This window comes from Stenella coeruleoalba, assembly GCF_951394435.1.
Source record: "Stenella coeruleoalba genome assembly, chromosome: 14".
Classification (NCBI taxonomy): domain Eukaryota; kingdom Metazoa; phylum Chordata; class Mammalia; order Artiodactyla; family Delphinidae; genus Stenella; species Stenella coeruleoalba.
The window spans coordinates 64,513,926-64,536,078 of NC_137160.1; the positions used below are offsets into that span (position 1 = coordinate 64,513,926).

The 22,153-nt window shown below is 56.3% G+C and overlaps 1 protein-coding gene across 5 annotated transcripts; it reads right to left on the minus strand.

Annotated features, from left to right (window-relative positions):
- Positions 1–703: 703 nt before the first annotated feature.
- Positions 704–20,442, minus strand: GGT5 (gamma-glutamyltransferase 5). 5 transcript variants are annotated; one of them, XM_079943137.1, is made up of 13 exons: positions 19,912–19,950; positions 19,054–19,661; positions 9,181–9,311; positions 8,787–8,882; positions 8,084–8,279; positions 7,360–7,517; positions 6,695–6,841; positions 5,705–5,841; positions 5,207–5,397; positions 4,702–4,808; positions 4,443–4,561; positions 4,198–4,308; positions 704–1,953 (listed from the first exon to the last, which is right to left on the minus strand). In XM_079943137.1, the coding sequence occupies exons 2-13, from the start codon at positions 19,224–19,226 to the stop codon at positions 1,807–1,809; spliced, it is 1,713 nt and encodes a 570-aa protein (XP_079799263.1). In that variant the 5' UTR covers positions 19,227–19,661; positions 19,912–19,950; the 3' UTR covers positions 704–1,806. The 5 variants fall into 5 exon arrangements, 2 of the variants coding, with proteins under 2 accessions (XP_079799263.1, XP_079799264.1); XR_013831394.1 differs by adding an exon at positions 2,945–3,257 and having other exon boundaries at positions 1,847–1,953; positions 19,054–20,442; XR_013831395.1 differs by adding an exon at positions 2,945–3,287 and having other exon boundaries at positions 1,847–1,953; positions 19,054–20,442.
- Positions 20,443–22,153: the final 1,711 nt, after the last annotated feature.

The window sequence follows — 22,153 nt, forward strand, 5'->3', positions numbered from 1 at the left end:
AATATATTTTCCTCTGAGCCCTGCTTTAGCTATATTCTGTGGGGGCTGATCTGTATTGATGTGAATGTTATTTTGAAGATACCGCTTTGATTTCCTCTGTGTAACAAGATGTTTAAAGAGGCTGTAAGAGTCGCTAACTGGGCTGGGAATGCATCTTGGTTGGCATTACTTGTGGTCCAAGAGGGATGTGGGCAGGGGCCAGGCAAGTAACCTAGGGTGGGATGAGCAGGGAGCAAGAGGAATGGGCTTCCTCCGGGGGCCCCCAGAAGCCAAGGAGGGCTCTATGTGGCCTCATGGCAGGATCAGGTATGCATTTTCCAAGGCTCATCACTGTCACGAGTAGGGAGTGGATCGAGGCTGTGGCAGCGGCAAGGAGGCAGAAAGGGACGAAGGGATGGAACCAAGGCCAAGCCACGCATATGGAGGGAGAGGACTGGGTGACTATCATGGAGGGGGGAGAGGGGGGCACCAGAGAACTTCCGGCTGCCTCAGAGCTGGCTTCTGGTTGGGTGTATTGAGTCCGAGGTGCCTGTGGATCCCAGGTGCTCTGGAGGTGGGAGGTGGGAGGTGGGCGGGTGAGTGGGTATGTGAGTCTGATGGTCCAGAAACCTGGGCTAGAGCCTGGGCGGGGACCCATCAGTTCACAAGTGGTAACTGAGGCTCCAGGGGACGGTGAGGGTCCCAGGGATGGCAGAGGGTGAGTCAGGAGTGCAGGGACACCGTTCTCATGCTCTGGGGATGCAGCTGGGAGGCACTGCGGCGAGGGTGTCTGTTGTCTGAAGGCCCTCGGTGTGTAGTGCTCTGTCCCAGCAGGCACAGGAGCAACACCCAGCCCGTCCTGTGCGGCTGAACTCCAGGCAGAATGGGAGGTGACGGATCTGTAGTGGCGCCCTTCCAGGCGGAGGTACACCCCTGTGGGATGTTTGGGGTGAAACAGGAACTCCCAATGCTCCCAGGACTCGGCATGGGGCAGGACCCCCCCCAGGGAGGGTGGCACACTCGGGAGCTGGCAGAGCCATCCACGGTGGCTGGGGGCTCGCGGGTCTCAATCGGGGGTGGTTTGGTGACTGGCTGTGGGGGTGGGGTGACCCTGCACCTAGCAAGGGGAGGCCAGGGATGCTGCTGCACCGCCTACAGTGCGTGGACAGCACCCCCGCGAAGAATGACTCACGCAAAACATCAACAGTGCTGAGGGTGAGAACATGTTGGAGTTGGGGGCTGGGGAGGGCTTAGGTCTCGCTTCATCCAGCCTTTTCCTGGCACGGAGGACAAGCTCCAGGACGGGCCTGGGCCAAGGGCCCCCAGGAGTCAGGGACAGGTGCCCCCAGGCCACACCCCTGCCTTCCTCCCAACGGCGTGTGCGGAGCCCCAGCAAGTGTCCAGGGGTGGCCTGGAGAAGGCCCAGCCCGTGTCTGGTTTCCCTGGCTCCGTGGTGGTGTGTGTGGAGGGCTGCAGCTCACTGCACGTGCTTTCTGAAGGTCCCCTCCCCACCTCGACCCTGAATCAGGCGTGGTGCAGCCTTTTCTTTAATCTTGGACTGGAAGATACACAGGTGGGGAATGGGGTTTCGGGGAGTGGGGGCCCAGTCCTGGGTGAGAGGCCTGGGGAGGTTGGAGGGGTCAGGGCAGGGCCACAGGGGCTCTGGGAGGGCAGGGCTCGGCCCCCACAGCCGTCCATCTGCTGGGCTGTCCCCACCTCTTGAAGCCCCAGGCTGACCGTCCAGCCAAGGGGTCCAGATTCTGCCGGACCAGGCTAGCCTGGACATGTGCTGGGTGGGATCCCAGCTCTGGGGAGGGAGCAGCCTCTTTAGTAGCCTGAGGGCTCCCCACCCTTCCTGGGGTCCGCTGCGGCGTACACACAGGCCCCGTCCTGGGACACGGCCTGGACCACGTTCAGGAAAACGGGCCTCTCGGTCTGGCTCTGGCCCCGGTACTGGAGCCCCTTCTTCACCTCCTGGAGAGGAGAGAAGGCTGGTCATGGAGGGGCTGGGACCCGGGCAGGGAGCTGAGGACCCTGGCCGAGGAGGCAGGACTGGCAGGGGCGGTCTGGGAGAGGACAGAGGGGCGCTGGACGCAGCCTTGTCTGCAGGCATGGAGTCTACGGCCTCCCACTCCAAAGGCCCCAGAGAGAAGCCTGGGCTCCAGGGGATATGATAGGAGGACATCGCCTGGACTAGAAGGAAGCTGAGATGCAGGTTCACTTCTGTCCTGGATCAAGGACACCAGGGGCCTCAACGTGACAACCAAGGAGTCCAAGGGCTTCTGTGGAGAAGATAGCTTTCAACGTTTTGAGGACCTTGAAAGCAAAGTCTTCTAGAAGGCAGAGCTTGGGCCCTTTGGAGTCCCAGGTCACCCATACATAAGAAAGGCCCAGCTCAACATCTGGCTCCTGCCCTGGACAGGAGGGATGGCCCTGGTGCCAGCGTTGTTGGCAGCTCAGGACCTGCCGTCTCAACACCAGCATGAGAAGACGGGTGTTCCAGACTCTCCAGGGCCCCGCCCCGCTGGTGGAGGAGTCAGCTAGAGGCTGCTGAACACCCATGAGTCCAAGGACATGGACCCCAGGCCACAGGCACCAGCGGTCCCCAAGGGTGAGGCACTACGAGCACGGGCTGTAAAGGCTCAGGTCTGAGACGGTGAGTGTGTGGAATTGGAGGGCGTCAGGGCCCAGGTGTTGGTGTCTGAGCACCCGAGTAACTTGCCTCGGGGCCTGGTCCCCACACTTGCCAGTCTGTGACTCTTCACACAGATCCTGGCACGTGGAGACCTGTGTTACTCGGGCCCCGCATTCCCACTTAAGGCCAAGGACCCCCGCCCACCAGGGCCCTCAGTTCCAGGTGCCCTGCAGTCCCCAGGACCAGAGCCTCCAGGACCTGAGCCATGGGTACGGCGAGGTCTCCAGGCGCTATGGCCTTGGGTGTGTCTCTGCCTGACGTGCTAATTACCTAGTGTCCTTAGGTTGGAAGGCCCAGCTCCTCACAGCCACAGCAGGACCTGTGGTCCTCAGAGACCATTCTTTAGCGTCGTAGTGGCCAAACTCCAAGGCCCTGAGGAACAAGGACCCTCCTGGCCTCAGGCCTGGGCCTTGGCTCTGAGGGCCCTTGGAGACTCCAGGTCTCCACCCAGTGCCTCAGATGTTCTCCATGGGAGGTCCTGACCTGTGTGGCCAACACGCTAACCTTCCAGGGAGCTGAGGGCCGTGGGCTCGGGGTTCTCTGGATTCCAGGCTGTCAGGTCCAAATTCTCAGAGTTGAGGTCCTTGGAGAATGGTGTTCACAGAGTAAAGACCTTCAGTCAAGGTCAAGGAGAAGGGCCTAAGAGGATGAGTCCTGGGAGAGCACCAAGCCCTCCTGCCACGGGGAGGACCCTGCACAGGGAGGGAGGGAGGCTGGGAGGGAGGGCCTCGGACTCTGAGAGTTTGGGCCTGACGGGCTGAGGTCCTTAGTCTCCAGGCCCAAAGACCAAGGTTCTCAGGACTACACACCCCCTTGGACTCAAGGCCCCTCACTCTGTGGTCCTCAAAATTCCAAGGGCCCTGGGAGGCGGCCTTGAGACCAGAGAAGCTCATAACAGGAAAGGCAGCTTTGATGACCTTGAACCCCAGCTGCTTGAATGGACCCTGGGCATGAAGTTTGGAGTCTTGAAAAGCTGCTAGTCCTTTAAAGTGGGTCCTAGTGAGGGCATCTGCCAGCCCAGAGACCTTCCAAGGAGGCCAGCCATCTGCCCAGGAGGAGGGGAGGGGCTGGGAGTCCCACAAGAGAATTCAGCTCCTGGGCCTGCTTGTGTGGGGAACCAAGAACCCAATGCCATGGAGGGAGATCCCTCTGCAGACTCCCGGGAATAATAGACTCCTTGAGAAATAAACCCGCAGATAAAAGCTGCAGATCGCACAAGGAAGCAGATCACCATGAGGGAGGGTCCGAGAGGCCTCAGCCGGGGAAAGTAGCTTCCGGATAGAACGGCCCAGAAAGAGCAGGGACCAGGGTGCAGGGGAGCTCGTTCTGGGAGTCGTGTGAACAACACCCTGTCCCCTGCCGGGGAGACCAGCTGCCTGTTGCCTCCCCCATGGAGCTTCTCAACTCCTGGTGGCCCCCAGAGCCAAAGTGCACCGGGCACACTCAAAAGCTGAGGCCCACCAGGGGCTCTGAAGGCAAGCGCTGAGGCGTCTGTCTAGCGGTCTCTCGGCCCACGGCCTCACCTGGCTGAAGCTGGGCTCGTACTCTACCCGGCCCTTGCTGTCCACGTGCAGGATGGGGGCTGCAATGGCAGCTTGCAGGTCAAGGCCCAGCCACAGCTTGTTCATGATGGCCTGTTTGGGGAGAGAAGGATGCAGGCAGGGAGGGAGGGTGGGGCACCAGCCACCCTCCCCAACCCCTCCCAGGACATGAGGACAACAGGGCCGCCCAGCAAGGGCACGTTCCATCCAGGAGCCCCCAGACTCACCTGGGCCACAGCAGAGATGATGAGCTCCCCGCCAGCCCCGCCGATCACCAGCTTCGACCCCTGGGCTGCGTTGACCAAGATGGAGGGGACCATGGATGAAGGGGGCCGCTCACCTGGAACTGGAGGCCGGACAGGTATCAGTGCAGCCTCGCTTCTGAGCCAGCGCCCCCCGGGGCCACCCCCTCCATCCCTGTCTCTGTGCTGGGCCTGCCCGGCCTTCCTGCCTTCCCTCCTCTCGCCCCGGGGGCATTGTGCTCACCGGGAGGCGGGGTGACTCCGGAGCCCCGCCGGTACCTCCAGCACAGGTCCAGGAGCTCGTTGTTGAGGAGGATGCCCGTGCGCGGTGAGTACACCATGGCTCCAAAGCTGTGGACAGAGGCAGAGCTGGGCGCAGGCCGTGGGCTCCCGACACACGTGGGCTGCACCCCAGCGCTCCAGAAGCTCCTCGTTTTAGCAGCTGTCCTCCAGCATCCTGGAGCTGCTCTTCCCTCCCTGGCCCTGCCCCCAAAGATCCACCTTGTCCCCCACCACGGCATCCTCCTGGTTGTAAGGCCCGTCCTCATCCCGGCTCAGGGCCACCCCATCAGCAGCCTTTTCGGCCAGAGGTGTCAGGGTGTAGGACCCTTTTGACACAGGAGAGGGGAAAACAAGGTACCACTCGATGGACACAGCCAGGGAGGTGCTGGGAGGCCAGGCTGGGGGTGGAGGGCTGAGGTCTAGGGGGTGGAGGTGGGGCCTGCCCGCCTGCCCCCGGCCCCACGTACGGCGTATTGATGGTGCTGGTGGCAGACACAGCGCTGCCATCCTCGCCCAGCACGGACACGTGGGCCGTGCCCATCCTGTGGCTCCAGGTCTCGGCCAGGCTGTAGTGGCTGAGCTGGTGGTCACCCCGGGTGTCGATCTGCTGGTGGATGTGCTGGGCCAGAGCCTCCCCCAGCAGGTCCTGGGAGGCGTTCTGGGGTGGGCAGACAGGTGACAGGGTCAGTGAGAGGCCAGGTGGTCCCCTAAGGGTGTCAGAGATGCAGCGCCACCACTGCCTTCCCGTACCTGCCCCTCCAGGGCTCCCTTCAGACTGCTGTAGCCTCCCTGCTCTGGCCCACTGCCAGGCCATCCGGTTCTAGAACCAACCATGTACACACCCCTCCAGCCTCACCCGCCGGGCTCTCAGGGTCTGTGGATGGAGCACCCGTCGGCCTGACCCTCCCTTCATGCCGAGCCCTGGGGCAGGGAAGGGGGCTCTCCACCAGCTCAGGGCACCTCACCTGGACCTCCGGGTGGCTTCGAGGATCCCACAGCCGCCAGCTCTGCCCCCTAGCAAACTTGAGCGTCTCCACGAGGTGATGGTACAAGTTCACCCTCCCCTCGGGCCTGGCCACTGACTCCGCGGAAAAGTTGAACCCTGGGGAGGGGGTGGGCGCAGGTGGGGGTCATCCTGTGTAGTGGGTTGAGAAAGATTTGTCCATGTCCTAATTCTCAGAACCTGTGAAAACCTTATATGGAAAAAGAGTGAATATTACCTTGTATGGCAAATGTGTGATTAAATTAAGGATCTTGAGAGGAGTGGATTATCCTGGATTATCCGGGTGGGCGCTAAATGTAATCACATATATCCTTATAAAACAGACACAGAGAAGAGGGAGGCTGAAACTGCAGGGATGCAGCCACAAGCCTAGGAATGCTGGCAGACGCCGGAAGCTGGAAGAGGCAAAGAACAGATTCTCCCCCAGGCCCCCCGGAAGGAATGTGGCCCTGCAGGCACCCTGATTTTGAATTTCTGGGCTCCAGGACTATGAGAGAATAAATTTCTGTTGTCTGAGCCACCAGGTTTTGGTAATTTGTGATACTTTGTTACGGCAGCCACAGGCTGCATCAGGCAGCCCCATCTCTGGACGCTGCCAGGATGCCTCCCGCACCCCACAACCCCCTTGCAGGCTGCAATAGGCTGGGCCTCAGCCCTAGCTGCACACACTGGACCGGCAGCTCACCACCTGCAGAGCCACTGCACCTGTGCCCTGCGCCGGGGTCACCTGGGGGCACTTAGTGGGTAGATGTCTGCAGACTCTTCAGCAGAGCCCAGGCGTGGGCCACACTGGAGGCCAGCTCCAGAACACACCGTCCTGGCCCACTCCTCAGCCCAGTCTTCAGCATCTGAGGAGGGGGCTGAGCTGGAGGAGGCAGTGGCTACCCAGAGCCTGGCTGGGCCTGGAATTCAGTTCACGGGCGCCAGACCCCCTGGCTCCTGGGGGCCTCACCTTTGAGCACATTGAGGACAAAGCTGAGAATCGCGCCCCCTGCAGGCGGTGGCGGTGAGTACAGGGTGTAGTCCCCCAGGGGCATCTCCAGGGCGTCCACCACCTCAGGCCGGAATGATGCCAGGTCCTGCGGGGTCAGCAGGCTCCCTGGGGTGAGACAGAGGACTCCATGTACAGACGGGGAAACGAGGTGCAGAGTGTCAGCCAGGGACCTTGGTTTACACAGTGGGGGCCCCCCTCGTTCCCTAGCCTTCTAGGCTCAGAGGGGTGGTGCTGGGCCTGTGGGCAGTGGCCTCAGGGCTGGGGGATGGGTGGACAGAGGCCAGGGACGGGCAGGTTGGAGGGGAGAGTGGGAGAAGGTGGGGGAGGCAAGCTGGCCTCTGAGAGACCGAGGGTGGCCAACTCCAGGCCCAGGAGCACCCCTGCAGCCACCGATAGCTCCTGTCTCGTGGCCCTAACCCTCAGGGTCCTGCTCCTCAGGGGCTTTGACTGCAAGGTCCCTGAGACCAGCAGTGGGCATGACTTGGGCAACGACCTCTCCAAGCCCTGGGAGCAGCTGGCCCCCTCTCAGGGCGAGGGGAGGGGAGGGCCGGACCCACCCTCAGCCCTGGCGCCCAACCCCTCTTTCTCTGGCGGAACGGGGCTGTGGGGCCTCACGTGCTGACCTTCCTTGGCAACGTCCTCCAGCAACATCTGGCCCAGCCTCCCTGTGTAGAGGGCCTCTGCGCCTTCCGCAGCCACGGTCTCCAGGGTGGCGGCCAGCGCGGGCCACGGGAGTGGGTCATGAGGACTCAGGGGTTCTGTCCCATTGAAGAAGAGCTGCCTGGGGGGTGGGGGGCAGCCTCAGGGTGAGGCCAGGTCCTGGAGGGCAGCCACACTTCTGCAGGGACCCTACAGGGAGGGAGTCCTGGTCTGGAGTCCTGAGGGGCTGTGGTGGACATGGGGGCAGATTCTCCAGGGTTGGGTGGGGCCGACACCCCTCATGTCTCTCATCACCCAGGCCCAGGGAGGACATGCCCCCCCCCCACCACCACCAAGCCAGCGTCCGCCCAGGGCCTGACACCCGGCATTCCTCCTGGTCAGTGGGCTGCCCGGGTGGGCGAGTGGGATGGCCAAAGCCCTCCTGCCAGCCCAGAGAGAGTGGGGGGGGGAGGGCAGGGCCCAAATCTGCACCCTGGGAGCCCCATCACTTTGGCATAAACTGTCTCTGGCCTGAGCCCTCTGATGAGGTTCTGCCACGTGGAACCGGAGGTCTCTGAGCTGCGACATAGCTCAGTGACATATTGGCCAGCCAGGGCCCCGGCCCCCAGAAGGTTGATCCGCTGGCTGGAGGAGGAGCTGAGGAGGGGCTGGGCTGAGGAGGGGCCCTGGGCCCCCATCGGAGCTCACCTCAGGGACGATGCGTGCAGGGAAGGCCGCAGGTAGCTGCTATGCAGGAAGCGGCTGAGGATGCGGGGCACGCGGAGGCCCCCCCGGAGCAGCGCGATGGTGGGCCTGAAGAGCTGTGCCCAGGGCAGGTGGCCGTGGCGGTGGTGGGCCTCAGCGTAGCCACGGAGCTCCCCAGGCACCCCGATCCACTGGGCACCTGCACGGCACGGGTGTCATGCCCCTGCCCCTGGGCCGCCCCCCTTGGCCCCCGGGGGCTGTCACTCCACTCTTGGCTGCCTGGCCCCCCAGCCGTGGCAGCCAGAGCGAGCCTTCTGGAGCCCACCTGGGACCACGGCCCTCCCCCCTCACACTCCTGTGCCTCCCCATTTCCCTCTGCACAAAGTCCATGGCCAGGCCTGTGGGGCCCAGAAAAACTGGCCCCATCCCCACCCCCCAGCCCCCCAACCTGTCTCCACTGAACCCTCCGGGCCTTCGGCTGAGGTGGTCCCTCTGCTTGGATCGTCCCTCCCAACTCAGAGAGCCCTCCCCCGGGAAAACCCGGGGAGTCAGGACCTCCGCAGGGGCTCCCCATCCCCAGCTGCCACCCCTCAGTGCCAGGGTGGTTCAGCTGTCCATCAGGGGCGCTGCCCCTTCAGGGTGGGGGGTTCTGCTCAGCCCCAGTGGTCTGGTGGGGTGGGAGCGGGTGGCCCCTCTAGGGCCTCACCTGTGCCCAGAGGCTGGGCCTGCTTGCACTGGTCCAGCAGACCTGGGACGTGGCTGGCGGGTACCGTCTCCCTGGCGTTGATGACCTCCACCTTCCCTGGAGTTGGGCAGGGCGTGTGGGGTGTCAGGGGCACCCCGGTGGCTGCCAGGCCTCACTGCACACCAGCAGTCCCCCTCAGACAGCCCTGGCCCTGCTCTCGACCTCAGTTTCTCTACCATGAACTGGCCTCTGCGCTGGTTTAGGCTTTGCAGAGGTTGGGGGGCACCAAGAGACTCAGGGAGGGGCGTGGGTAGACAGGGCAGGTCGGCCACACTCTCAGGTGGTCTAAAAGGACCTCACTGTTAGCACCTGTGGACGAGCCCATCCTCCCCACGGGGGTCCCGTATGGACTCACCTGTGGACGCATTGTAGATAGTGAAGATGACCCCTCCACCCAGGCCCATGCTCTGGGGGTTGACAACCCCGGTGCAGACCAGAGCCGCGATGGTGGCATCCACGGGTGAGCCGTGCTGCTGGAGGATGGCTCTAGGGAACACGGCACACAGTAAGTGGCCTGGCTGCCCTGCCCTGGCCTCCTGGGCTGCTCTGCCAGCATTCACTGGGGAGTGGGGACAGCTGGGTGGCCTGCTTGCTGCCACCAAACCGCAGGTTAGTTTTGAGACCACACTGGGCTGCCCCCTCAAGCCCAGCCACTCACAGGTGTACAGCACTCTACAGATTGCAAATTGTGACACCATTTACACTGCCCCTGGCTGTATATAAGGTTCTTCTCAGTTTACAAAGTGCTCCAGCTGCCATTATTCCCTAGGTCCTCCCAGCAGCAGCGGCTCATTCACAACAGGCAGAACCAGGCCCGGGCCAGCCCCTCCGTTCCTCCCGGCAGCGCTGGGAGCCTCGCCTGGCAGATGCCACTCCTCATCTCACTGGGGACACACTGGCCCAACCCCTTCAAGACTGGATTTTTTCAAGTCACCCCGGGATCCTGCCCTGCCATCAGGGCTTAGGGCTTGGGCTGATGGGTTCCACAGCCCCTCCCAGGGCCCCACGGTCTGTGGGAATGTTCTCAGGCCTCAGTCTCCCCACCTGTCCATGGGCAGCGAGGGGTGAACCCTTCAGCTCCTAGGTGCTGGTCAGACTGGCCTGTGCCGAGGAAATGCCCGTCTCCCTGGGGCACAGCCTTGCACAGCTCACTGGGGGCTGCCTCTTCCCTCACAGCCAGGATTCCTCCCCAGCACCTCAAGGTCACAGATGCGAAACCAAGGCCCGAAGAGGGGCTGGGCCTGGGTCCCCTTCCCCCACCACTGACCCCAGCACCTTCTCAGCTCAGGCACACTGATCCGACGACTCCATGCTGGGCTCACCCCTCCCCGGAGCCACGTATCCCTGCTCTGGGCCCACACGTGGGCACACATGGGGGCCACATGGACACAGGTAATCTTGGAATGGGAAAGAGGGCACAAAGACAGAAGTACGAAAGAACTAAGATTCTACATCCAGGCACAGAGAAACACACATTTTAATTAGAATAAAACACCATAAACAAAGAAAAAAGACAAACTGGAAAAAACTAATTTAAATTCCCATCACAAAGGCCGCATCTCACTTGACCTCAGAAGTGCTCTCCGCACTAGGCTTCCAGGACCCCCACCTACCACACTCCGGTTTTCTTCCCACCACCCCAACCTCAATATGTTAGAAGCCCCAGGCTCAGTCCTCGGTCCTGGTACATCTATGTCCTCCCCCAGATGAGCTGATCCAGGCTCAGGGCTTAAAATGCAACCTCTGTGCTGATGACCCCCAAATTTGATCTCCCCTAAACTCCAGGCACTTATCCCCAGCCATCCACAGGCTACCTCCCCTAGGCATCTAAGAGGTATTTCACTCTTGACATGACCTAAACTGCACTTTTTCCTTCCCTCCCACCTCTGCCCCCCCAAACTGCTCCTTTGTTAGTCATCACGATCCTAGAAAAGGACACAACCATTCACCCTCAGGCTATAAACCTCAGAGTCGTCCTTGATTGGTGACTTTCTTTCATCCCCATATCCAATGGCCAATCCTGCCTGTTAGTTATACCTCCAAAATACACCTAGATTCCAATCCTTTCTCATCACCTCCTCCACCACACCACCACCCTGGTCTAAGCCACCAGCATCTCTCACTTGGGTTACTGTAACAGTCTCCTATCTGGTCCCCTGCATCTGCCTTGCTCCCATAGGTTTTTAAAAAAATAATCTGTTAACATGTAAAGCAGACATCCTAGTAATGAAAGACTAAACAATTCAGACCAAACTTCCACAGACAACTAGAAAAGCCAGACAAATAGAAAACATCTGCTCAAAGGTGTCAGAAGCAGGAGAGAAATACAGGCCTCCGAGTGAGAGGAGCCTGGCTTTTGGAGCCGCTTTTCCCCTCCAGACGACTGCCAGTCCTGGAACAGGAGGCTGATCGGCCAAGCAGGGCTTCTGACATCCTCAGAAGAGGATCTTGCTGTGGTTTATGTCAAAGAGTGTTTTTCCTGTGTTTTCTTCTAAGTTTTTTTTTTTTTTTTTTTTTTTTTTTTTGTGGTACGCGGGCCTCTCACTGTTGTGGCCCCCACCCCGCCCCCCGTTGCGGAGCACAGGCTCCGGACGCGCAGGCTCAGCAGCCATGGCTCACGGGCGCAGCCGCTCCGCGGCATGTGGGATCTTCCCGGACCGGTGCACGAACCCGTGTCCCCTGCATCGGCAGGCGGACTCTCAACCACTGTGCCACCAGGGAAGCCCGTTCCTCTAAGAGTTTTATAGTGTCTGGTCTTACATTTAAGTCTTTAATCCATTTGGAGTTTATTTTTGTGTATGGTGTTCGGTAGTATTCTAATTTCATTCTTTTACATGTAGTTGTCCAGTTTTCCCAGCACCACTTATTGAAGCGGCTGTCTTTTCTCCATTGTATGTTCTTGCCTCCTTTGTCATAAATTAGGTGCCCATATGTGTGTGGGTTTATCTCTGGGCATTCTATACTGTACCACTGATCTATATTTCTGTTTTTGTGTCAGTACCATACTGTCTTGATTACTGTAGCTTTGTGGTATGGTTTGAAGTCGGGACGCCTGATTCCTCCAAATCCGTTTTTCTTTCTCAAGATTGCTTTGGCTATTTGGGGTCTTTTGTGTTTCCGTACGAATTGTAAGATTTTTTGTTCTAATTCTGTGAAGAATGCCATTGGTAGTTGTTAGGGATTGCATTGAATCTGTAGATTGCTTTGGGTAGTATAGTCATTTTCACAATATTGATTCTTCCAATCCAAGAACATGGTATATTTCTCCATCTGTTTTTTGATTTCTTTCATCAGTGTTTTATAGTTTTGTGAGTACAAGTCTTTCGCCTTAGGCAGGTTTATTCCTGGGTATTATATGTTTTTGCAATGGTAAATGGGAGTGTTTCCTTAATTTCTCTTCCTAATTTTTCATTATTGGTGTATAGGAACACCAGAGATTTCTATGCATATAGGCCTCAAATTATTTCTAAACAGTTTTAACAATCTTTATACACGCTCCTTAGTGCTCAATTAAAAAGGACTAAGCTTGGGCTTCCCTGGTGGCGCAGTGGTTAAGAGTCCGCCTGCCAATGCAGGGGACGCGGGTTTGTGCCCTGGTCCAGGAGGATCCCACATGCCGTGGAGCGGCTAGGCCTGTGAGCCATGGCTGCTGAGCCTGTGCGTCCGGAAGCCTGTGCTCCGCAATGGGAGAGGCCACAACAGTGAGAGGCCTGCGCGTACCGCAAAAAAAAAAAAAAAAAAAAAAAAAAAAGATTAATATAACCATTATAACAAACATATAAACCTTTCTCAGTATCAAAAAGTATATCAGAAAGAGAAAATAAGAGAGATATTTTGCAAAAAACAAATAATTTTAAAAGAAATAAAGAGGAAAAAGAAAAGAAAAAATATATATATATACACACATACACATATGCATTTGAAAAAAGAGAAAAGAAACACAGGAAAAATAAATCCAAAACAAATGAAAATGATTTCCTCTAAAAGAGAGAATAGGAACAGAATAAAGGTCATATGGATGAGAGTGAGACTTCTGAGAATACCTTTTTATACAGTTCTGACTTGTATTCAGAAAGAAAATTAAACAGAAAGGATGAAAAAGAAAACCCTAAAATTGAATTTTAATTGAAAAAAACTAAGCTAATAGTATATTGAACTGTTAACATAATCACACAGGAAAAAGAACTTAATTAACTGCACATCTTTCATGGGATATATCTTAAGGACCAAAAAAACCTCTGCAAAGACATCTTGAATTTTCTCTAGTAGATTCATTGTTCATAGTGTATTGTTGAAGTAATTCTGAAACTTTTTTGTGAGTACCTGGGGATACAGCAAGTAAGTAAATATACGGACATTGCTGGGAACTTCTCATAGTTGCAGAGACAAGATGGGATGGAGAAAGATGCAGAAGACCCCATCATAGTGGATTTGAACTGGAGGTGTCAGAGATTTTACATTTTTTCTTGTTCTGTGCACTGATACTACCTAGAAGCAATGGCATCCCAATAGTAATGAACCCTCTTAGCATCCAGATTTTCATTTCTAAAATACCATTCTCTACCAATTCCTGATTTCAGGTCTGAGGGAATATACGAATAGATCCTGGAACATTTTGTGTACAAGTCAAGTAAATTCTCTAAGACTGATGGATTCTTGTAAAAGAACATAGATGCTGGCTTAAAGGGGCTCTCACTGGTCAAATTTGTGACAATTTGAGCATCAGAAAGAGTAAAGTGATGGATTATAACATAGTGAACTAAAATAATCCACGAGTCAATAGTAATACTCAAGAATATCTGGGTTGGGGAAGGGGGATCTTTTTTACAGAAGAATGCCAGCCAATGAGTGGTGAAGAAATGACTAGTTTAGAAATCGCCTTTTTGCAAACACAAATGTATCTGTTGAGACGATGATAAAAATTGATGCTAAAACATGGGATAAATGTTGTTTGAGAAAAGGATATTCGCCTGGTCTCAAAGTATCAAACCGTATGTTACTAATTTAATAGGGAAATGGTACCCCATACAATGGAGAGATCTGGAAGACACCACCTTTATGAAGTGATCCAACTTGGCATCACAATGATGAGAGGGTCTGACATTGTGTTCCCTCTTGTGTGATACAACGGGAAGGCAAAATACCTATCTTATATTGTGTTTAACCTGAATCTGATCGTAAATAAATTATAAAAACAAACCAAGATTGTAAAGAAAGACTGATACAACTGAACCGACTTCAATGTCACAGAATATCAACTTTTTTTTTTTTAAAGCAGGGGATTATTCTAGATTAAAGAAGACTAGAGAAACATGACAATCACTGGATACTGGATCTAAAAAGAAAGATGGGTTGGGGGTGGGGGTGGGATGAATTGGGAGATTGGGATTGACATATAAACACTAATATGTATGAAATAGATAACTAATAAGAACCTGCTGTATAAAAAAAATGAAATAAAATTCAAATTAAAAGATGAAAGAAAAAGAAAAGAAAGAAAGAAAGAAAAAGAAAGGAAGAAAGAAAGAAAAAGAAAGAAAGAAAGAAAGAAAGAAAGAAAAAGAAAGAAAGAAAGAAAGGGAAAGAAAGAAAGAAAGATTGGGTCAATTGGAAAATTTTTGAATTGGACTAGGTATTAGGTACTATAATTTTACCAAGGTTAAATTTCTTGAGTGTGATAATGGTATTAAGGTTATATAGGAGAATAGTCTTATTCTTAATAGATACATGTTTGAAATATTTAGGGATAAAGTGTCATGATAAATGCAACTTATTTTCCAAATATGTGGAAAGATAGATATATGGAGAGAGAGTGAGAGAGCACGAGAAAGAGACAGAGAGACAATGTGGCAAAGTATGAACAACTGGTGAATCTAAGTGAAGTGTATATGGGTATTCTTTCCATTTTTCTGTGGGTGTAAAACTTTTTCAAAATAAAAATATGAACACTTAAGGGAAGAACAACAAAAAACTCGTGGAATGCAGCTAAGCCAAACTTTGAGGGAAAATTATAGCTTTAAGTGCATGTACTAGAAAAGACTTTAAAGATCAGTCATCTATGTATCCACCTTATAATTTGTTTTTCCCAAAATGTATCTCAAGATGAATATTTTTTAAAAAGCAACTTAAACTCAATGGAAGGAGGAGAAAAGAGCCAAGATAAAAGTAGAAACTAATGAAAGAGGAAATAAATGAATCATAAAGAAAATCAACAAAGCCAAAAGTTGATTCTTCCAAAATACAATAAAATTGATAAAACCCTTATCAAGACTGATCAAGAATGATAAGAGAAAACGCTAGTTACCAATATCAAGAATGAAAAATGGGGGCTTCCCTGGTGGCGCAGTAGTTGAGAATCTGCCTGCTAATGCAGGGGACACGGGTTTGAGCCCTGGTCTGGGAGGATCCCACATGCTGCGTAGCAACTAGGCCCGTGAGCCACAACTACTGAGCCTGCGCGTCTGGAGCCTGTGCTCCGCAACGAGAGGCCACGATAGTGAGAAGCCCGCGCACCACGATGAAGAGTGGCCCCCGCTTGCCACAACTAGAGAAAGCCCTCGCACAGAAACTAAGACCCAACACAGCAAAAATAAATAAATTAATTAATAAACTACCCCCAACATCTTCTAAAAAAAAAAAAAAGAAAAAGGGGCCTCATTACAGACTCTGGACATTAAGAGGATAATAATGAGAGGACGTTATAAACAATTACATGTCAACACATGACAACTTGCACAAACTGGACAAATTCCTTGGCAAGAACTTACCAAAACTGACTCAAGAAAAAATTAAAACTTGAAAGTCTTATACTTGTTAAAGAAACAGAATCTGTTATTTAAAACCTTCACATGCACACAAAGAACTCAGGCTCAGAAGATTAACCTGTAAATTCTTCCAAACGTTTAAGGAGGAAATAACACCAATCTTAAGAACAAGAAACAACAACAACACAAAACCTATTCTTGCAGACTATGGAAAAGGAGAGGACATTTCCTAGCTCTTTTTATGAGACCAGTGTAACCTTGACACCAACACCTGACAAGGACATGAGAAGAAAGGAAAATTACAGACCAGTACCTCTCATGAATATGAAGAAAAAAATCCTAAACAAAATATTAGCAAATCAAACTTAGGGATAAATAAAAATGATATTAAATCATGAACAAGCTGGGCTCCTTCCAGGAATGCAAGGGCAGTTTAACATTTATTGCATTTTTTTTTTTTGGCCGTGACACCCGCGGCATGTGAGATCTTAGTTCCCCATCCAGGGATCGAACCCACGCCCTCTGCATTGCAAGTGTGGAGCCTTAACCACTGGACTGCCAGGGAAGTCCCACTGCACTTTTTTAAAGGGAGAAAAATCATTTGATTGTCTTGATAATGCAGAAAATGCATTTGATATACATTTGACAGAAAGATGGGCAAAAGATTTTAACAGAAATTTCACAGACGAGGATACCCACAATGACCAATAATCACTTCCAATCCCTCAGCATTAGGCGTGGAGTTATTGTCTGTCTCCCCCCACTACGAAGGCAAGAGCCTCGACCATCTGGTTACCACTATGACTCCAGGACAATGGCTGGCAGGTGGCAGGTGCTGCAGGTAGCCAAGCATCACACACCTTCACGCATCCACGATGCCCGCCAACATGTACCACGAACACAGTCATGTCAACAGGCAGGATGGTACGCGCTCGGGGCCACCTGGGTTGGGGTTCCTACTCACCAGGCACGTGCCTCACCCTCCTTGAGCCTGGGTCTCCTCAGCTGTGAAGGGGCCAGTTGTGGCCAGCAGAGAGCTGCGGTGCAGAGCAGTCACACTTCTCTCACCTGCCTGTCCCCAAGGAGCTGGAAGGCTGCTGTCACATACACACTCGGACACGCACGCTCACACGTGTGTATGCATGATGCCCAGGTATACAGGCTGTTTCCTCCTGAACCCCAGAGGGTTGGAAGTGCAGTAATTTCCCGGTGAGCCAACCGGGAGTCCAGAGAGCCACTAGGGTCACAAGGGCTGGGAGGGGAGGAAGGGTGACATCACACCATAATCCCGTGAGCCTTCCCCACAGCAGGGTCCCCTGTTGAGATGCCGACCACATCCAGACCAAGCCACTGTTACAACAGGCCAGGGACACCTCCTCTGGGCTGCGTGCGCTCCGTGACAGAGGTGCCAACACGAGCCCCACTTCACAGGTGGGGAAACCGAGGCTTGTCCAGAGTCCCCATTCTCCTCTGCACCCAGGGCATGACCCACAGGCCGACTCCTGAATGGGTCTGAAGCAGCTGACGAGACCCAACCTGCAGGGCCCAGCCCCTCCCTACCCCTGACTCCAGGGCCCCACAGGACAAGCACCCTGGGCCCCCCGCCGGCTCCCTCTACAACTACCCACATGGCCACTGAAGCTCTGGCCTTTACGATCCGAGCCCAGGGGCTGGGCAGGCTGGAATCCTGGGCGGAGGGTGGGGACCCTGGGAAGACTCCACCCTCCAACAACCCCGGAGAGATTCCCCCTCTGCAGGGGCAGCAGAGCAGGACAGTCCCAGCTGGGCCCGCTCATGCTGTGACACCCAGCTGGTCCCTTCTGTGCAGGCCTAGTTTCCTCTAAGTCAAGTGGAACTATGAACCCTCCGCTCAGGATCCTGTGTGGCGTATCCGAGTGATCACAGCAGACAGACATCACAGAGCCTAAAAATCACCACTAACCCTGGTCTCCCTAGAAGGCAAGCACTCACGTGGAGCCTTGGAACTCCCAGTTTGAACATGAGCCTAACACACCGGCATCACGCAGGATGGGACGGGCCTCGTTGTCACCGTGCTTCTATCGTGTGTACACTAGGCTCGGAGCCGGATCCTCCCCCAGGGGCTCTGGCTGCTGCAGGAGTCCCAGCCCCACTGAGAGAACCCAGTGCTCACAGGGTGGAAGGAGGTGGGGTCTAGGAGGCCCTTGCAGGATCTCCCCAGCCCTGCCAGATCGTGTGAGCCTCTGTCCCACAGCAGCTGTGGCAGCTCCAGGCTCTCTCCCACCCCTGGTTTCTTAGAACAAGAACAGGAAGTGGAACGCCGAGGACATGAAACACTTGGGGGGAACCACATCTGCTCACCTCACCAGCGAGGGTTGCAGAGCAGAGACCCCAACCCCTGGCCCTCCAAAACCCCCAACAAAGACTTGGGGAGACACAACAGGCCCGGAACCCCCTCGCAGATCCGTGGCAGCAGCCCCCCACCCCTGGGGGCCGCGTCCCCATCAGTGGTCTCTGGGTCTGAAGCCCCAACTTGTTTGCATCCTTGCAAATATGGGCTCAGGGGGCGCAGCGCCTCTGCAGTTCTCAGAGCATTGAGAGGGGTCATTCCCCTTCTGGCCCCTGGGAGCCCTCTGGGAAGACCAAGCAGTCTGCCCCCAACTTGTCCCTGTCATCCTAGAGGGAGCCCTGAGGGAGGGACAAGTCCTCTTTGGTTCACAAAGCACTCCTGATTCTGACAACGGCCCTTGAGGCAGATATTCCGGGAAGCAGACTGAGCCGGCAGGGAGGGGGCTGCTAGCCCAGGCTCCCACAAGCCCAGAGTGGGGCAGGGGCCAAGAGGGGTGTCCTGCGCATCCTGTCATGGCAGGCAGCGGAAGCCTCCCATGGGCTGGGCTTCCTGGAAGAGCGTTGGGAAACATCAGTTGGGGCCCCTCTCCACAGCCCCCCTGCCCCGGCCCACCGAACATCAGTTACTCTGCCTGCCACTGGCCTGGCCCCAAGCCTTGACACGCAGAGGGGAGGCCGCAGGGGACATGATGCCATCAGAGGCCAGTTTTCCAGGGCCAGGAGGGGAGCCTGGTCCCGGCAGGCAGTCCTCACATATGGAGCCCCTGAACCCCCTCACCCATGTCCCTGGGGAAAGACCCCAGCCTTGGAAAACTGCCAGGGCTTCTCTGAAGGGGCCGGGACCAGACAAGCAACACTGTAGCAGTGCCCTCGCTGGGCCTCCCAAGCCCCGGAGCTAGGACCAGCCTCACACACCACCTCTGCTCTGCCCACACTGTTGTTACCCTGTGCACACCTGCTACCTGGCCTGTGCAAGGGCCCTGAGGCTGCTTCCTTACTGGAGCCCAAACCCACACGACCCCCACATGCCAACATGCACACACGTGTGCCTTCTCCACACTCTCGCCACTGGTCACAAAGTCTCCGGGAGGGGTCAGCGCCAAGGGCCACCCAGTTCCCACCCACTTCCTACTCACCGTCCAATGTCCGAGCAGATCTTAGAGTCCGCAGCAACCGCAGCATGGGCAAAGGCCTGGGGGCCACAGTGGACGCGGTGCCAAGAGACGACCACGATAGGCACGATGATGGCCAGCGCCAGCCCCAGCCCCAGCAGGACCATGCTGACCGTGGCTCCGTGTCCCTGGGCCATGGCTCTGTGACCCAGGGGGAGAGAGGAGGTAAGTGGGCACACACACCAGTGGGCGGAGAGATACAGAGAGACAGGTAGATGAATGGACAAGATGAGCAGATGGGCTCACAGATGATGGGACAGATGGACAAATAGACTGGAGCCAGAGACAAACAAAATGGATTGACAGCCAGATGGCTGGACAGAGAAGGAAGGTCAGATGGACAAGTGGACAGAGTCAGGATTACAGATAGATAGACAGACAGGTTTCCAGGAGAACAGTGGGCAGCCAGGCGGACAGGTGGTAATGCGGACGGGCGGCTGGCAGCAGGGCTGCTGCCTTCCTCCAGCGCCCACCTCAGAGGCGGAGCTGGCCACCCGCCTGGACTTCCAGTTTTCAGCCCGTCTTGGCCCTGGCAAGACGCCAGGCAGCAGGGCGTCTGTGGGGAGTTTTTCCTGCCAGAGAGGAGTCAGTGGCTGCCGTTAACTCCCTCACTGCTGTTCCCACTGCTTGTCCCCTGAAAGCCTCGGTACAATCACCCCTCCCACCGGTTGCCAACGCCCAGGGCTACCCTGTCCTGTCCTGTGTGCGTGAGGACTTTGTGCCTGCTTGGCTTCCCGGGGGAAGCTGGGGTGCAGGGCTCCCAGGACCCTCCCCTGGATCAGGCTCAGTGGGGCAGGGGGCCAGGGCAGAACCCCAACTCACCTCCTCTACATGGGGCCCCGCCCAGCCGCAGCTCACCGCAGCATCCTCAGAGCCAGAGGACACTGGGGCTAAAGGGGACCAGAGGCAGACACAGGGGGACCCAAGGCAATGTCAATCAGGACCCGAGTTCAAGTCCCAGCTCAGCTGAAGCCAGGGCAGGGGGGTGGCCAGGGGTGACCAAGAGGGGACTTGGTTTCCCTGCCTGCTCAGGGGAGGCGACTGGAACACCAAATACCCACGACAAGACTTCTGTGTGGGGAATGAAGACAGGGCCTTCGTCCAGCCCTTGGCACACAGTGCCCACTGGACTGTCCACCCCTGGGGCCTGCTGTCCCAGAAATGCCACTGGGCCTCAGGGAGCGGGCTTCCCTTCCACCTGCATCTCTGCCCATCCCTGGTGGAATGTCTGCTTCCCTCTTCCTGAGCTGACAGCACCTCCTCTCCTGGGGGCACCGGCCTGCACCCTACCCTGCCCAAGCCTCAGGGTGCCCAGCTGGGAGGTGGCTGGGAGAGTGGGGGCTCCCCGAGGTGCCCCCTTTGACAAGACTCAGCAAGGCCCAGGGTGCAGGGGCTGGACTCCCACCCCCAGAGCCCCCACATTCTCCCAGCTTCCTTTCCAGCTGAGCTTTGCCCTCCCCAGGTCTCTTTACCCCTTCTGGCACAGCAGAGAAACTGAGGCACGTGCCCGCACTGCCACAGAGCCTGCCAGGCCCCCCTGTCCGAAGCCCCTGCCAGCCTGATCTGGAGGGGCTACTGGGGCACCCTTGGGGGGTGGGGAGGGCTGCAGTCACCTCCCACCACCCCCACCGGATCCCCAAACCATAGTGACATTGCTCAACCAGGAACCAGAGTGCATTCCTGGGCCAGGGCCAGCCCGGGAGGCAGAGGAAGCAGGGACAGAGAGGTCAGCGGAGTCAGGGTGGAACAATGCCCCCTCTCCCCAACCTTCCTGGTCAGGCAGAGGCCAGGATGCAGGGACTGCTAGAGCGAAGGCCCAGGGAAGGAACAGGCATTGTGCTGGGCTGGCCAGAAGTGCGATCAGGGAGGCACAGCCAGAAAGGGCCCTGGACATCTGTGTCCAGGAGATGAGGGGCGGGAAAGAGAGGGGAAGCCAAGTCTCCAGGCCCCAGGGGGGAGCTGAACCCCATAACGGCTGGGGAACTGGGGTGCACCCCGTCCACGTGCTGGGGCCCAGGGAGTTCCAGGCCAGCCCCCACCTCCGCTGGAGCAAGGCCCGCCCCTCAGGCCTCAGTCTTCTCCCCTTTCCTCTGGGGCTAAAATGAGGGCTGAGGAGAGACCTGCCCACCCCACCAGCTCAGCCTCCATCTTGTCCCCCCATCCCCCAGGGACCCCAAAGGTGCCACCCTCCAGGGCTCAAGGCTCAGACGTGGGGGCACTCTGCAGACCAACACCCTGCTTCCCTGTGGGCACTTTGGAAGCATCAGGATTTTCTGCCTCATGAAGGAGAGCCCAAACCTGGGCTCTCCTAGCCCCGTGCCCCTGCCCTCAGGGGCCCCCCACTGGTGCTCACTAGGCAGCGGGACGTCTTGCTGCCGTGCTGGGACCCCCTCACCCCTGCCCGCCTCCCCAGGTCTTTCCCAGCACCTCACCTTGGGCGTTACAACTGTGTATAAAGGATGAGTTAGGAGGCCCTGAGGGAGGGAGGGGCTGGCCCCGGTGGGGGAGGCTGGGTGCTGCGTCTTGTGGTTCTCCCCCACCCAGAGCCACCCTCCCTGGGGTGCTGACCCAAGCCCTGACCCCTGGGGATTTGGCGACCTCTTCCAGTTCATGGATCCCTGAGAACCGGGCCTCCTTCTGGAATGGATCACAGCTTGGGTTTCACTCTGGGTTTCTGCTTGGAAAGCCCCCTGGGCCTGGCCCTGACCAACATGTTTTGCTCCAGCCTCTTGCCCAATCCCACCCCCACCCAGACCTCAGCTTCACCTCAGTGTGTGCTGGTTATGGTGAGGCTGGACACCCGCCGGGCTGAAGAGGTACCAGGGCTCCCAGGAGGAAACGCCGGGGCCATGCGCCCCCTGGTGGCTCACACTGGGAAGTGCTGCTGCCCAGCCCAGGGAAGAAGTGGCCTGGCTCTCGTCGTGGGGCTCAGGGTGAGGAAGAGCAGTGCTTGGCATGGCCCACCCTGGGCCCCCACCCCAGCCCTGCACCGCCAACTCCCGCCCCGTTCCAGTGAAAATGCTGAGGCTGGCTCCAGTGCCTGAGCTGTCCAGACCTCTGAATC